Raw genomic sequence first — 12,215 nt, 5'->3', positions numbered from 1 at the left:
TCCTCATATTACTTGTTTTGCAGGTACATCTCTAATGGAATATTCGGCGCACTACCAGTTGTGTACGGCCACGATCCTTGTGCTCAGAACCTGCTGTGTACAATGGAGGCTTTCTAATGGAAAAGTGTCACGTATCATTCTAAAAGATTCGACCGTTAGCCCCTGCCCAGTATTTAACAAATCTCAAGGACAACGGAAAATCTGCCTCACGAACTGCCAGATTTTACAAAGAGTCAATCGATAATTCTGCTTGCTATTTCAGAGAGAGAAATCAAACCTTATACTGTGAAACTACTTTCTGATTGTACTATGTGTGAATCAAGAGAGAGCTAGAATCAAAAACATCTTTAGCTGAGTGATATTCTTCATCTTGTAATTGAATATAGTGTGTTCTGTTCAATAGTGAGCTAAGTGTGTGCAAACTGTATTTGATTCTAATCATATTATAGTGAATCCTTCCGGTGGTTGAAAGAAGGGGTGACGTAGGAGAGTTTCTCCGAACAAGCATAAACAAACTGTTGTGTTCTTTCATTTATGTCATCTTTTCATCTTTCATTTTGTGCTTCAAACCCAAGTAAACAATTCCGTCTTGAATCTGTTTCAATTGTTTACAAGTGTTTGCGTAGAATAGAAAGCGAATTAAATCCCTAACAAGATTTCTTTCAAACAGTTTTTCATAATCCTTCATCCATAGCCAGACCCCCGTCTCTATCGATAAAGTCGATCCTATCAATTGGTATCAGAGCCTTGTTTCTATTCGCAAGCCTTTCCTTAAATATGTCGACCATAACCAAAGATGCCAGTGCTACAGCCATTCCAACTTTCTCTCGAGAAAACTACATTGTTTGGAAGAAAAGAGTTTGTGCTCATCTCTCTTCTCTTCATGACGACATGTGGAGTGTTGTCACAGAAGGTCCTATCAAGATTGATAAGGAGAGGACTGACTGGAACGCTGATGAAAAGAGGCAGAACAACCTCAACAACATGGCTCTTGATGTTCTGTACAGATCTCTCGATGACAGCATGTTCAACTACATTATCGAATGTGATACTGCCAAAGAGGTCTGGGACAGACTCACCCAACTGTGTGAGGGAAACGAGCAAACCAAAGAAAACAAGATCATGGTTGCCACTCAACAGTTCGATAGCTTCAAGATGCGTCCTGGTGAAACTATGAACGATTTCGACACCAGATTCAGCAAGATCGTCTCATTTTTGTCTATCCTAGGCAAGACCTATGGCAACCAGGAGCTTGCTATCAAGGTCATGCGTACTCTTAACAATATCTCTCTCTTTGATTTCTTTGCTGATCTCAAGGCCTATGAGTTCGAGCTGAACTGTAGGATGGAAGAAGATCAACCCACATCCGTTATCATTGCCAAGACGCTGGTGACTGCTGAAGAGCCACTATCCGCTCCGGATGTGAAGATGGAAGCTCAGCAACTGAGCAGCGATGCCATGTCTCTCTTTGTGAAGAAGTTTGGCGACTTCATGAAGAAGAGCAACTCTAACTCAAACTCTTCAAATACTAATGACAATAAAAAATCTAAAGCTAATGTTACTTGTTTTAACTATGGTATTAAAGGTCATTATGCATCGGAATGCTGGAAGCCAAAACGTGAAGATGCCAAGGATGATGGAAAAGAGATGAAGGCTCTTATTGCAGGTGACATGAAGAACAAATGAAGCAGTTGTGGTTCCTACTTTTCATCCCGTGAAAGTGATGAAGAAGAGATGGCTTGCTTCATGGCAAGAGAAGATGAAGAAAGAACTCAGGAAACTGAGGTATTTGATTTCTCTTCCGAAAGGTTTTTAAGGGAACAACTGGTAGCTGTACTAGATGAAATGGTCATCGAGTACAGAAAACTAGCAGAATCCCTAAATGAAAATAAATCTTCATCATATATGAACAAACCAAATCTGTTTAAAGCTGAAGAGTCAAATGTTTTTGAAAAGAAGATTGAAGAGATCTCATCTGAAAATGAGATTCTCAAAGAACAGATTCAAAATCTTTCATCTGAAAACAAGAGGTTAAACTATGTAGTCAGTGCATGGACAAGATCAGGAGATGCTGTCAACATCAGATCAGCATGTTGAAACCTGCTGGATCTAGATCCGAATTGGGGTTTGATAGCAATAGCCCTAACATGTCATGTAAAAAGTCCAACTCATCTGACAAGCTTAAGCCAATAAGTTTTGTCAAAAGAAGTATGACTGATATTGAATCAGAACCTATTCATGAAGAAGTTGCTTTAAAAAATGAAATAGTTTATGTTCCGCCTACTGTTAGCCGACTTAAGAATAAGCTAGAAACAACTAACAAGTCTGGAAATTTAAAACCTGACTCTAAGTCAAGGAGTTTTAAAAAAAAATCTTCTTCAAAAGTTAAGGGATCAGCAACTAGCAAGAAGTCAACTGCTAAGTCAAAATCTTATGCATTAATCACAACACAAAATGGAAAATCCATAAAAATAACTCAAATATGGATTCCTAAGGGACTAATTGATCGAGGACCCAATTGAGTATGGGTACCAAAATGTGTAAATAGTTTCTTTTGTAGGTGATGCAGGAGGAGTGCGGGAAGGAAATAAGAAGAATGCTCTTTTGAGTACACAGCATGGAAGATCAATAATGGCCTTTGCCATTCTAGTAGATATATTTTTTTGTTTGTTAAAATTGTTTTTGGTGTTTGGACCACAAAAACTATCTATTATGTTTTTAGGTCCATATACAAAAAGAGAGGGAAAATTTATTTGGAAATAAGGATACTCTCTAGACGAATATTCTTAATCGGTCTAATTAGACAAGTGTGTCTAAGAGAAATGGTTTGTACTTAGACGTATTTTTTCTCACAATCAATAAATCTAAGTCTATTTGTTGAGGTTTAAAACCTACGCGGTTAGACGTATATGTCTAATAGACGTTAGACGTTTTTATGTCATGAGCAAGAGGATGCTCACGTCTAACCAAACACTCATCTAACACGTGATGTTTATGCGGAATTAGACGTACACGTCTAATAGACATTAAACGGATTTTTATATAACACGGAATTAGACGTATGCGTCTAATAGACACATCCGTCTAATAGACGTTTTGGTATATGGATTTGTGATGTAAGAAAAACGTCTATCTATGTGCCGATTAGACTGATCAAGGACAGCTGTCCCACGATGAGAGCTATTTATTTTTCCCGATCAAAACATCAAACAGTCATCTCTTATCAACATGAAGACACGTGTCTTTCAAGTTTAGAGAAAATGACTGATATACCCTCATTTTTAATGATGACTCCTTGAAAAAGGACGTCTAACATTTATTGATGGGCCATACCCTTAAGAAGAAACAGTTATTCTGTATTTCTGTTCTCCGTCTATATAAGGACTCTCTTGAATGAGTTTGAAAGCTTTTCATCTCTCGAAATCCTTAAGAACCCTAGTTTTCTCTACATTTCTCTCTCTAAATCTCTCTAAAATCTTGTGTCGGTTCATATTCTTTCGAAAATGGTGAACAAGAAAATCACTTTGGGTCATTGTACTTTGCAGGTGGATTTTCCATCGGTCTACACTTTTGATCAACCGGAAGTGGTGGATATGTTCTGAACCCTAGAATATTCTGGGTTGAGGAAATATCTCAATGGTCCGTTCATATTCTATGAGAAAGAAGTTCGCGAGTTCTTCAAATCTACAACTATGGTGGGTGAATCCATAGTAACAACCGTCAACGGCGTGGAGTTTTCTTTTGATGAAATCGTATATGCGGAGTTCTTTGAACTTCCGACGGAGGGGCACACTTTCGACTTGATTCTTTCATCAGAAGTCATGGAAGAGATGAAGAAAACCTTTTCTACTGATGGTTCGATGATACATGTTAATGGAAATAAGAAGGTACTCAAACCCCACTTCATTTTGCTGAACGACGTGGTAGCAAAAGCACTACAAGGGAAATCTGGCTCCTTCCATCTTTATAGTCAAGACCGTTTTGACTATATGTGCGCTATTTCAAAGGGAATTCAGGTAAACTGCGCATCTACCATTTTCCAGAACCTTTGCTTTTCTATCTGCCAGGCAAATAAGGAAAGCATAACCTATGCGGCTCAACTAAGTCGTTTAATGGAGCATTTGGAGGTTCCTGTTGGTGAACCTGAGAAGATCAATTCTCCGAGAGTAATCTCTGCTCTTACAGTCGCTAGTACACTGATAAGGATGAAGAACAACCTGGAATGTGCCTCTGGTGCATCCAGTTATCAAACTGGTGGTAAGCCCTCTACCCGATCCAAACAACCGTCCGCTTCTATTATGTCAATAGGGGCAAAAAGATCGAAAATAGTGAATGAATCGGAGGCCATTTCCTCTAGTCTGAAAAGTTCAACCAAGAAGGACTCTGAATCAGTCGATTCAAGGTTAAGGCAAGGTCCAGGCGTACTTGCTGCAACTCCGATGTCCTCTCTATCTACTCCATCAACTATTTTAAGAAAGCCTTTGATATCCAGTGTCTCAAAGGAAAAGAAGACGAAGGCGCCCCGCGCGTCTAAATCATTGAAGGTAACCTCTTCTAAATCGTTGGCCGTTGTGCCTGAGTTTGATGTTCCTATAGTGGAACAAGATGAATCCATTTTTTCTCCCTTAATAGAATCTGCTAAAGGGCCCGCTGTTGAGTCAGCTGGTCCAAATGATAAAAATACTGACAGAATTGAGTCTCATGTTGTTCAAACAAATCAAGTAGTCGCTGGTGCTACAGAGTTATCTCAACTAGAACAAGGTGCAGTTCTTACCCTTGTTGTTGGTAAATCTACTGAACAAGAATCTTCTGTTCCCGCTCCTAAAGATTCTATGGTAGTCGAGAAGGTTATTCGTGTAGAGCTCTCTGCTGAGCTGTGTAAGAAACCCCAATCGGCGTTCGAGTTCATGCATTCTGCAAGAATGTCGAGTGGAATTGTGATTAGTGAACCCAGACCTGCTGCAAAACCCGTAGAGGTTGTTGGAAAAGGTAAGAAGATTGCAACTCCAGTTCTTGAAGAAGTATCGGAGGCAACAAGCATTGTTGACCTCATTTTGGATCAAGTTAAAGTCATTGCGGCTGAAAAGTTGGAGATTTTTGAATCATGGTCCCTAGAGAGATTGTTGTCCAAGTACAATGAAACCCTGTCAAATTCTGCAATAACCCGAGAGTGGAAGAAGCGGGTAGCCAATGAGAAGAAAGTTCTCAAGTGGGCTAAAACTTCAGAGGTAGCTGAGGCTCTGAAGAGAAAGGATCTCGTTGAAGCCAGAAAGGCTAATTTCAATCTCGTTGAGAAAGGATCTGAGGTGGAAGTGAGAGTATTGAAGAGGCTGAATGACATCATGGATAGCTACGTCTCGGTGGCTACCCGATACGTTCATGGCGCTAATTGCTCTGGCGCAAAACCTTTCGATGATGATGAAGCTATGGATATTCTTGATGCTGATAATGATGCCAATGAGCTATATGCTGCTCTTTTGATCGAATTCGGGAATCTTTCTACTGAAGAGTGACGCATTCTGGATCAACCAATTCAAGAGAATCCTCATGAAAAAGAAGTGGAAGTGATTGTTCAAGAGCCTGAATAAGCTCTTATAACAAATGAAGAAGAAGTTCTTGAAGAAAATGTGATTGAGGAGGCTGCTCAAGCTTCATTTGAAGAAAATGTTGTGATATTCTCTGTTGTGAGAACAGAGGAAGCCCAAGAGAAAGTGGCTGTGGTAACTCAACCAGAGATTATCAGATCTGAGGGGGAACCCTCCAAAGATAAGAATGCTGAAGAAGGAAGTTCCTCATCCGAGGACAAACAGGATCAATACGCAAGACATGTAAAGCCCCGTTTATTCCCCGACACCATTGTGGGAAATGTTCATGAAAATATCAACATTCCTCTTCACTACTCTGGAAATCTGTATGAGAGATTTTAGAGAGCTGAAGAAGAACTGCTAGAAGAGGAGCATAATGAAACTGCTAAGGTAGCTGAGAAGGAACAACTGGAGAAATCAATGCAGATTCATACAAACTTTAAGCCTATTCAGAGTATGGAAGCAGAGTCTCAAGAGAATTCATCAAATAAAGAATCCTCTACTGAAGGTAATAATATGCTAAAATCTATGAAGTTTGTGCTCTCATCTCTTCAGAAGAGCATGGTAAAGGCCTTGAACACCAAGGAAGAAGAAAGAAAGGACTTTGCCGAAATTATCAAAGTTCTCACTGAATTGGATAACACTTTGAAGAAGAACACGTATGAGACTCACGTCTCAAATTTAAACTTCTCCAAGTTTGAAAAGAATCTCTTCAGCCGTCAATCTGAAATGATGGACATTGAAAGGAAAATCATTGATGACTGTCATAGGGAAACTTTGGATGAATTCAGTCTGGTGAAGAATCAGATTGTGGAAATTCAAGGGTGTTTAAGTAGATATGATAATGAACGACATGAATTTGCTGACTCTATTGCAAGAAAGTTTTAAGCAAAGGAGAACGCAAAATCTAATGCTCAAAGAGATAAACCTCGAATCACCCAAGGCGAGTCAAGTAGAAGAAGTGACGGTGTGTCAACCGGCACTAGATCCAGACGAGCCCCAAGAAATGATGATAATCATAGGCCAACCAAGAGAGGTGGAGGTTTAAGCGGCGGTGATCGTGGAGGCAGAAGTAGTGGTGGTGGCCGTGGTAGGCTATCTGGATATGATCAAAGAGGTCGTGCAAGTGGCGGTGATCGTGGTGGTAGATCAAGTGGAAGCAATCATGGTGGTCGCAGTTTTCCTCCGTATATGAATATGCTACCCGGTCAAGTCATGAGCCCAACCGATCCTCGAGTTAAAAGGAAAAACAATAATTTCTTTTCATCTACTCTATTTAAGTCTTTCAAACAATATTTCTTTGATAGTTTTCTGAATATTGGTTTTTGGAAGTTTGATGTAAGTAAACAAGGGTTTGTTTTATTTATATGATGAATGCATATTTTGGTATATATATATGCAGGTTTTCAATTTCTTCATCAAAAAGGGGGAAATTGTTGGGTCAAATTATTTTGACTAAGTGTTGAAATAATTTAACCATTGGATTTTGATGATGAAATGACTTATGCGTTTTGATGCATGTGTATCGAAATCATATTTTATTAGACTTAGATCTAATGAGGCTCATTAGACCGATTTTGGCATTAGATGCATATAATTAGACGTGTAGTCTAATGGATGCATAGAATTAGACGTGCAGTCTAATGAATGCATAGAATTAGACGTACAGTCTAACTCAACGGAGTTAGACGTGCAGTCTAATGAATGCATAGAATTAGACGTGCAGTCTAACTCAACGGAGTTAGACGTGCAGTCTAATGAATGCATAGAATTAGACGTGCAGTCTAACTCAACGGATTAGACATGCAGTCTAATGAATGTATAGAATTAGACGTGCAGTCTAACTCAACAGAGTTAGACGTGTATTCTAATGAATTCCCGGGAATTAGACGTGTGGTCTAATAAATTTACGGAATTAGACGTGCAGTCTAACTTAGTGGAGTTAAACGTGTAGTCTAATATATTTAGAATTAGACGGATAGTCTAATATATTCGGAATTAGACGTGCAGTCTAACTCAGCGGAGTTAGACGTGCAGTCTAATATATTTACGGAATTAGACGTGTAGTCTAATTCTGTGGAATTAGACGTGCAGTCTAATGGATTGTGAAAGTTAGACGTAAGACTAACTCCTTCAGACAAGTTTAAGGTAGAACCGGAATTAGACGTGCAGTCTAACTCAGTGGAGTTAGACGTGCAGTTTAATGGTTATTGGATAATTAGACGTGTAGTCTAATTAAGTGAAAGTTAGACATAAGTCTAACTCCTTCAGATTAGTCTGAGGTAGAACCGGAATTAGACGTGCAGTCTAACTCAGTGGAGTTAGACGTGCAGTCTAATGGTTATTGAATAATTAGATGTGTAGTCTAATTAAGTGAAAGTTAGACGTAAGTCTAACTCCTTCAGATTAGTCTGAGGTAGAACTGGAATTAGACGTGCAGTCTAACTCAGTGGAGTTAGACGTGCAGTCTAACTCAGTGGAGTTAGACGTGCAGTATAATGGTTAGTGAATGATTAGACGTGCAGTCTAATGGTTAGTGAATGATTAGACGTGTAGTCTAATTAGTGAAAGTTAAACGCAAGTCTAACTCCTTCAGATTAGTCTGAAGTGTTTGTAATTAGACGTAAGTCTAATTCTATTAGACTAGGCGGTCTAATAGACTATGTTATTAGATGGGGATATTTAAATTTCATTAGACTGATTTTCACAATCCGTCTAACTGAAATACGTCTAATGCTCAGCTTAAGTAGTATGCTTGAAGCTAGCACCCGCCTACCCACGTGCTATAGCTGTACCCTACTCCTACTCCACTTTCTAGTGAAGATCAGTACAATAGCTATATGCAACAAACCACGAATGCTACGTAAGAGAATTTTCCTCATATTACTCGTTTTATAGGTACATCTCTGATGGAATATTCGGCGCACTACCAGTTGTGTATGGCCACGATCCTTGTGCTCAGAACCTGTTGTGTACAATGGAGGCTTTCCAATGGAAGAGTTCCACGTATCATTCTAAAAGATTCGATCGTTAGACCTTGCCCAGTATTTAACAAATCTCAAGTACAACGGACAATCTGCCTCATGAACTGCCAGATTTTACAAAGAGTCAATCGATAAATCTGCTTGCTATTCCAGAGAGAGAAATCAAGCCTTATACTGTGAAGCTGCTTTCTGATTGTACTGTTTGTGAATCAAGAGAGAGCTAGAATCAAAAAACCTTTAGTTGAGTGCTATTCTTCATCTTGTAATTGAACAAAGTGTGTTCTGTTCAATAGTGAGCTAAGTGTGTGCAAATTGTATTTGATTCTAATCATATTATAGTGAATCCTTCCGGTGGTTGGAAGAAGGGGTGACGTAGGAGAGTTTCTCCGAACATCCATAAACAAACTGGTGTGTTCTTTCATTTCTGTCATCTTTTCATCTTTCATCTTGTGCTTCAAACCCAAGCAAACAATTCTGCCTTGAATCTGTTTCAAATATTTACAAGTGTTTGCGTAGAGTAGAAAGTGAATTAAATCCCTAACAAGACTTCTTTCAAACCGTTTTTTATAAGCCTTCATCCATAGCCAGACCCCCGTCTCTATCGATAAAGCCGATCCTATCATGTTCTCTATAAAAGATAAAGTTGCGCAACTTTATTAAAAGAAATAAAATAACAAGAAAATGTCTTGTTTATATTTTCTGAGTTGGTGTTCAAATCGATATTTTAGATTTGAGAATTTTGAAATCAAGAAACGTGTCATATTTTGACATTATTTTCATAAAACTTTGAAGAATCAATGTCTTCAAAAGGATTTTATGAAATAAATGAAAAAAAATTATAAAGTCTTGATTGGATTTATAACAAATTTTATAATAATGATATGAAAATTTGATCATACTTTTATTAAAAAGTGAATGTAACAATTATATATATCATGAAGACAATGAAAATTATTTCATTACGTGTCTTTTGTATGATATTTTTATCGTTGAAAATTACGATAGAAATGATTAAATCCATAAAGGATATAAATTGCATTAAACGAAATATTTTGTTGTTATCAAATGATATATTGATATTATTAAATGAAAGACTTTACGTCTTAAAGTGAATATGTTTACACTTAGAAGTGCAATCTACGTATGGAAATCTTCTAAGAAACTTGTGATGGATAGATTAAACGTAATAATCTATATTTTTGACTTATGTCAAAAAATAAAATATTTTTATGTAAAATATATAATCGTTTACAAGAAGGCAGAATAGTTCAAAGACATTTTGTCTACTAGTTAGCCAAGTAAATAATATTTTCATAAAAAATTAAATGATAAGCATGTACGAATGACTATGCTTCTTATTAGAAGATGTTCCAAGGTTAACTAAGAATGTACCAACATAAATTTCTAATTATTGTGATAGTAATTAGAAATTGGACAAGCTTAGAATCAGTGACAAGTCTATACATACACGTCTTAGACATAATGTCATTAGACTATACTCTCTAATTAAATTATCAAATTTGACTATATAAGTCAAAGATAACATTGTGGATCCACTAATCAGATTATTGAATAGAGAGATAGTTTGAAGTCTTTTAAGATATTAGCCTACTATAAGTTGGTATGAAGAAAAACTCAATCTATGCAGACTGGAGATCCCAAGAACTAGGTTCAATGGGACAACCTAGTTGTACAGACTTGGAAAGTTATTGTTGAGGATTAATCCTATAACAAAACAATATATATTTTGACGAGGATACGTATATCGCTTTTAATGATTCTTTGTGAGCAAAAAGATCACCTATGTGAGGGAGAAGTAGGGTCGCTTCGAAAGAATTGCACAGCTCAATTCTAGACCCTCTCACGGAACCATGTGCGTGTTCCATGGCCAAAACGGACACAACCATGAGAGCTTGACATGTATCAGGGAGAATTCTATGTGAAAGTGTGTAATCGTTTACACAAATAGCTGAATAATTCAAGGACATCAAGTCTACTAATTGGCTAGTAAAGTTATATACTTTCATAAGGGAAGGTTCAAAGGGTTACACCTACCTATCATATGTAGAATTCAACTGTTGAACATTTCACCGGTTAATCTTTCAATTTCCATTAATATGGGGGATTGTTGGAATTTTTAAACTAGTTCTATAAATTCATTAATGAATGAAAATTAGAATGTGGGTAATAAAATCAAATCAAATTCACATAAAATTCAAACGTGAATTAATGGGTGAAATTTGATCCAAATGTATAATTTAAATTAATTGATCTAAAGTGCCTTGATGACCAATTAACAAAATGTTGTTAATTTGTAGTGTAACTTACATGGGTTTGTTATTATTATTATTTGTTATGATAATTAATATTATTATTAACAAATTAGAAAACCATGTAACGTTAGTATTTAATTGTAAATTCCTTAATTGTTTTGACAAACAATTACTCTATAATGAAGAGAAAAACGTTAAGGTATTGAAGAGGTAAACAATGTCAACCGTTGGATCAAATGATGATTTTATTTAATTGTTTAACTTTTCAACAATATAAAATCTATCATCTCTAATCTAAAACTCACTTCATTATTTCATTCTTTCTCATTCTAGAATTTCAAAAGTCTTCTTCTTGTTTTGTGAGTGTTCTTCGAGTTCTTTGCTCGATATTTCCGTTGAAACCTGGTGATAGTTCAGGTACGCTGATCAAGTTCGACGAGTAGTGATTTCAGTGCAGAACCACTACTAGATTCGTTGTACCCTGGGAGACAGTCATCTATGATAAGTTCCAGCAGAAACAGGAGACGATAAAGTTGTTTTAAGGAAAATGTGTCTAACACATGCCTCGAATCAACATCATAATCGGTGATTTTGTTTTTCATATATTTTATTTATTTCATTTATTTATACATCATTTTATATATATTTCTGTAATTTATTTCAAGTCAGAATATCTAACTACAATAAAAAAAAATTAAATCTTAGAAAGAATTACTTACTTCACTACTTAATTGCATCTCTTAAAATTAAATGAATAATTAAGTTTTGAGAATAAATCGAACCATCAAAATATATATTAGACTTTTCTCACATTTCTCTCCTTATATTATAATAAGATGTTTACTTTATTTTTAGTTCTTTCTTTTCGAATATATCTTAGAAATTTCACATTTATTATAAGTGGCTTGTATATTTGACATATAATTAAATAAATAAACCTGATATTAAGATTATCATAAAGAATAATAATAATTGTATTTAAACATGTTTTAAATATGTTCAAGTATCTTGAATTGATCAAACCTCAAGTTCTAAGTAAATTTGTGGTAGGGATGGTAATGATATATATATATATATATATAAGCCAAATAATTTAAATTTATACTTTTATATAAATAAATAATTATCGTGTAATTTGTAAACCATCAAAATTTAATATTTTCTTATGAAACATTTTCTTGTTTTTTTAGATGCAGAGGAAACGATCCTACTAGCATCTGATTTGGAAGCATAATTTCTTTTTAGTATTAGAAGGAATGAATTAAATTTCTCTGTTGATATGAATTTCTTCATAACAAATATTGTTTTTCCAACCATGGTAAATTCTTTAAGAGTGTTACAACTCAAATTAATTAATGACCCATATCTGTTTT

The 12,215-nt window shown here is 36.1% G+C and overlaps 1 protein-coding gene across 1 annotated transcript; it reads left to right on the top strand.

Moving 5' to 3' along the window:
* Positions 1 to 3,692: 3,692 nt before the first annotated feature.
* Positions 3,693 to 12,063, top strand: LOC124943368. The gene is made up of 7 exons (XM_047483881.1): positions 3,693 to 4,016; positions 4,068 to 4,391; positions 4,503 to 5,509; positions 5,690 to 5,828; positions 5,928 to 6,149; positions 6,480 to 6,772; positions 12,033 to 12,063. The coding sequence occupies exons 1-7, from the start codon at positions 3,693 to 3,695 to the stop codon at positions 12,061 to 12,063; spliced, it is 2,340 nt and encodes a 779-aa protein (XP_047339837.1).
* The last annotated feature ends 152 nt before the right edge of the window (positions 12,064 to 12,215 follow it).

This window comes from Impatiens glandulifera, chromosome 6 (assembly GCF_907164915.1).
Source record: "Impatiens glandulifera chromosome 6, dImpGla2.1, whole genome shotgun sequence".
NCBI lineage: Eukaryota > Viridiplantae > Streptophyta > Magnoliopsida > Ericales > Balsaminaceae > Impatiens > Impatiens glandulifera.
The sequence above is the reverse complement of the archived record's forward strand: the minus strand, read 5'-3'. Positions and strand labels throughout refer to the sequence as shown.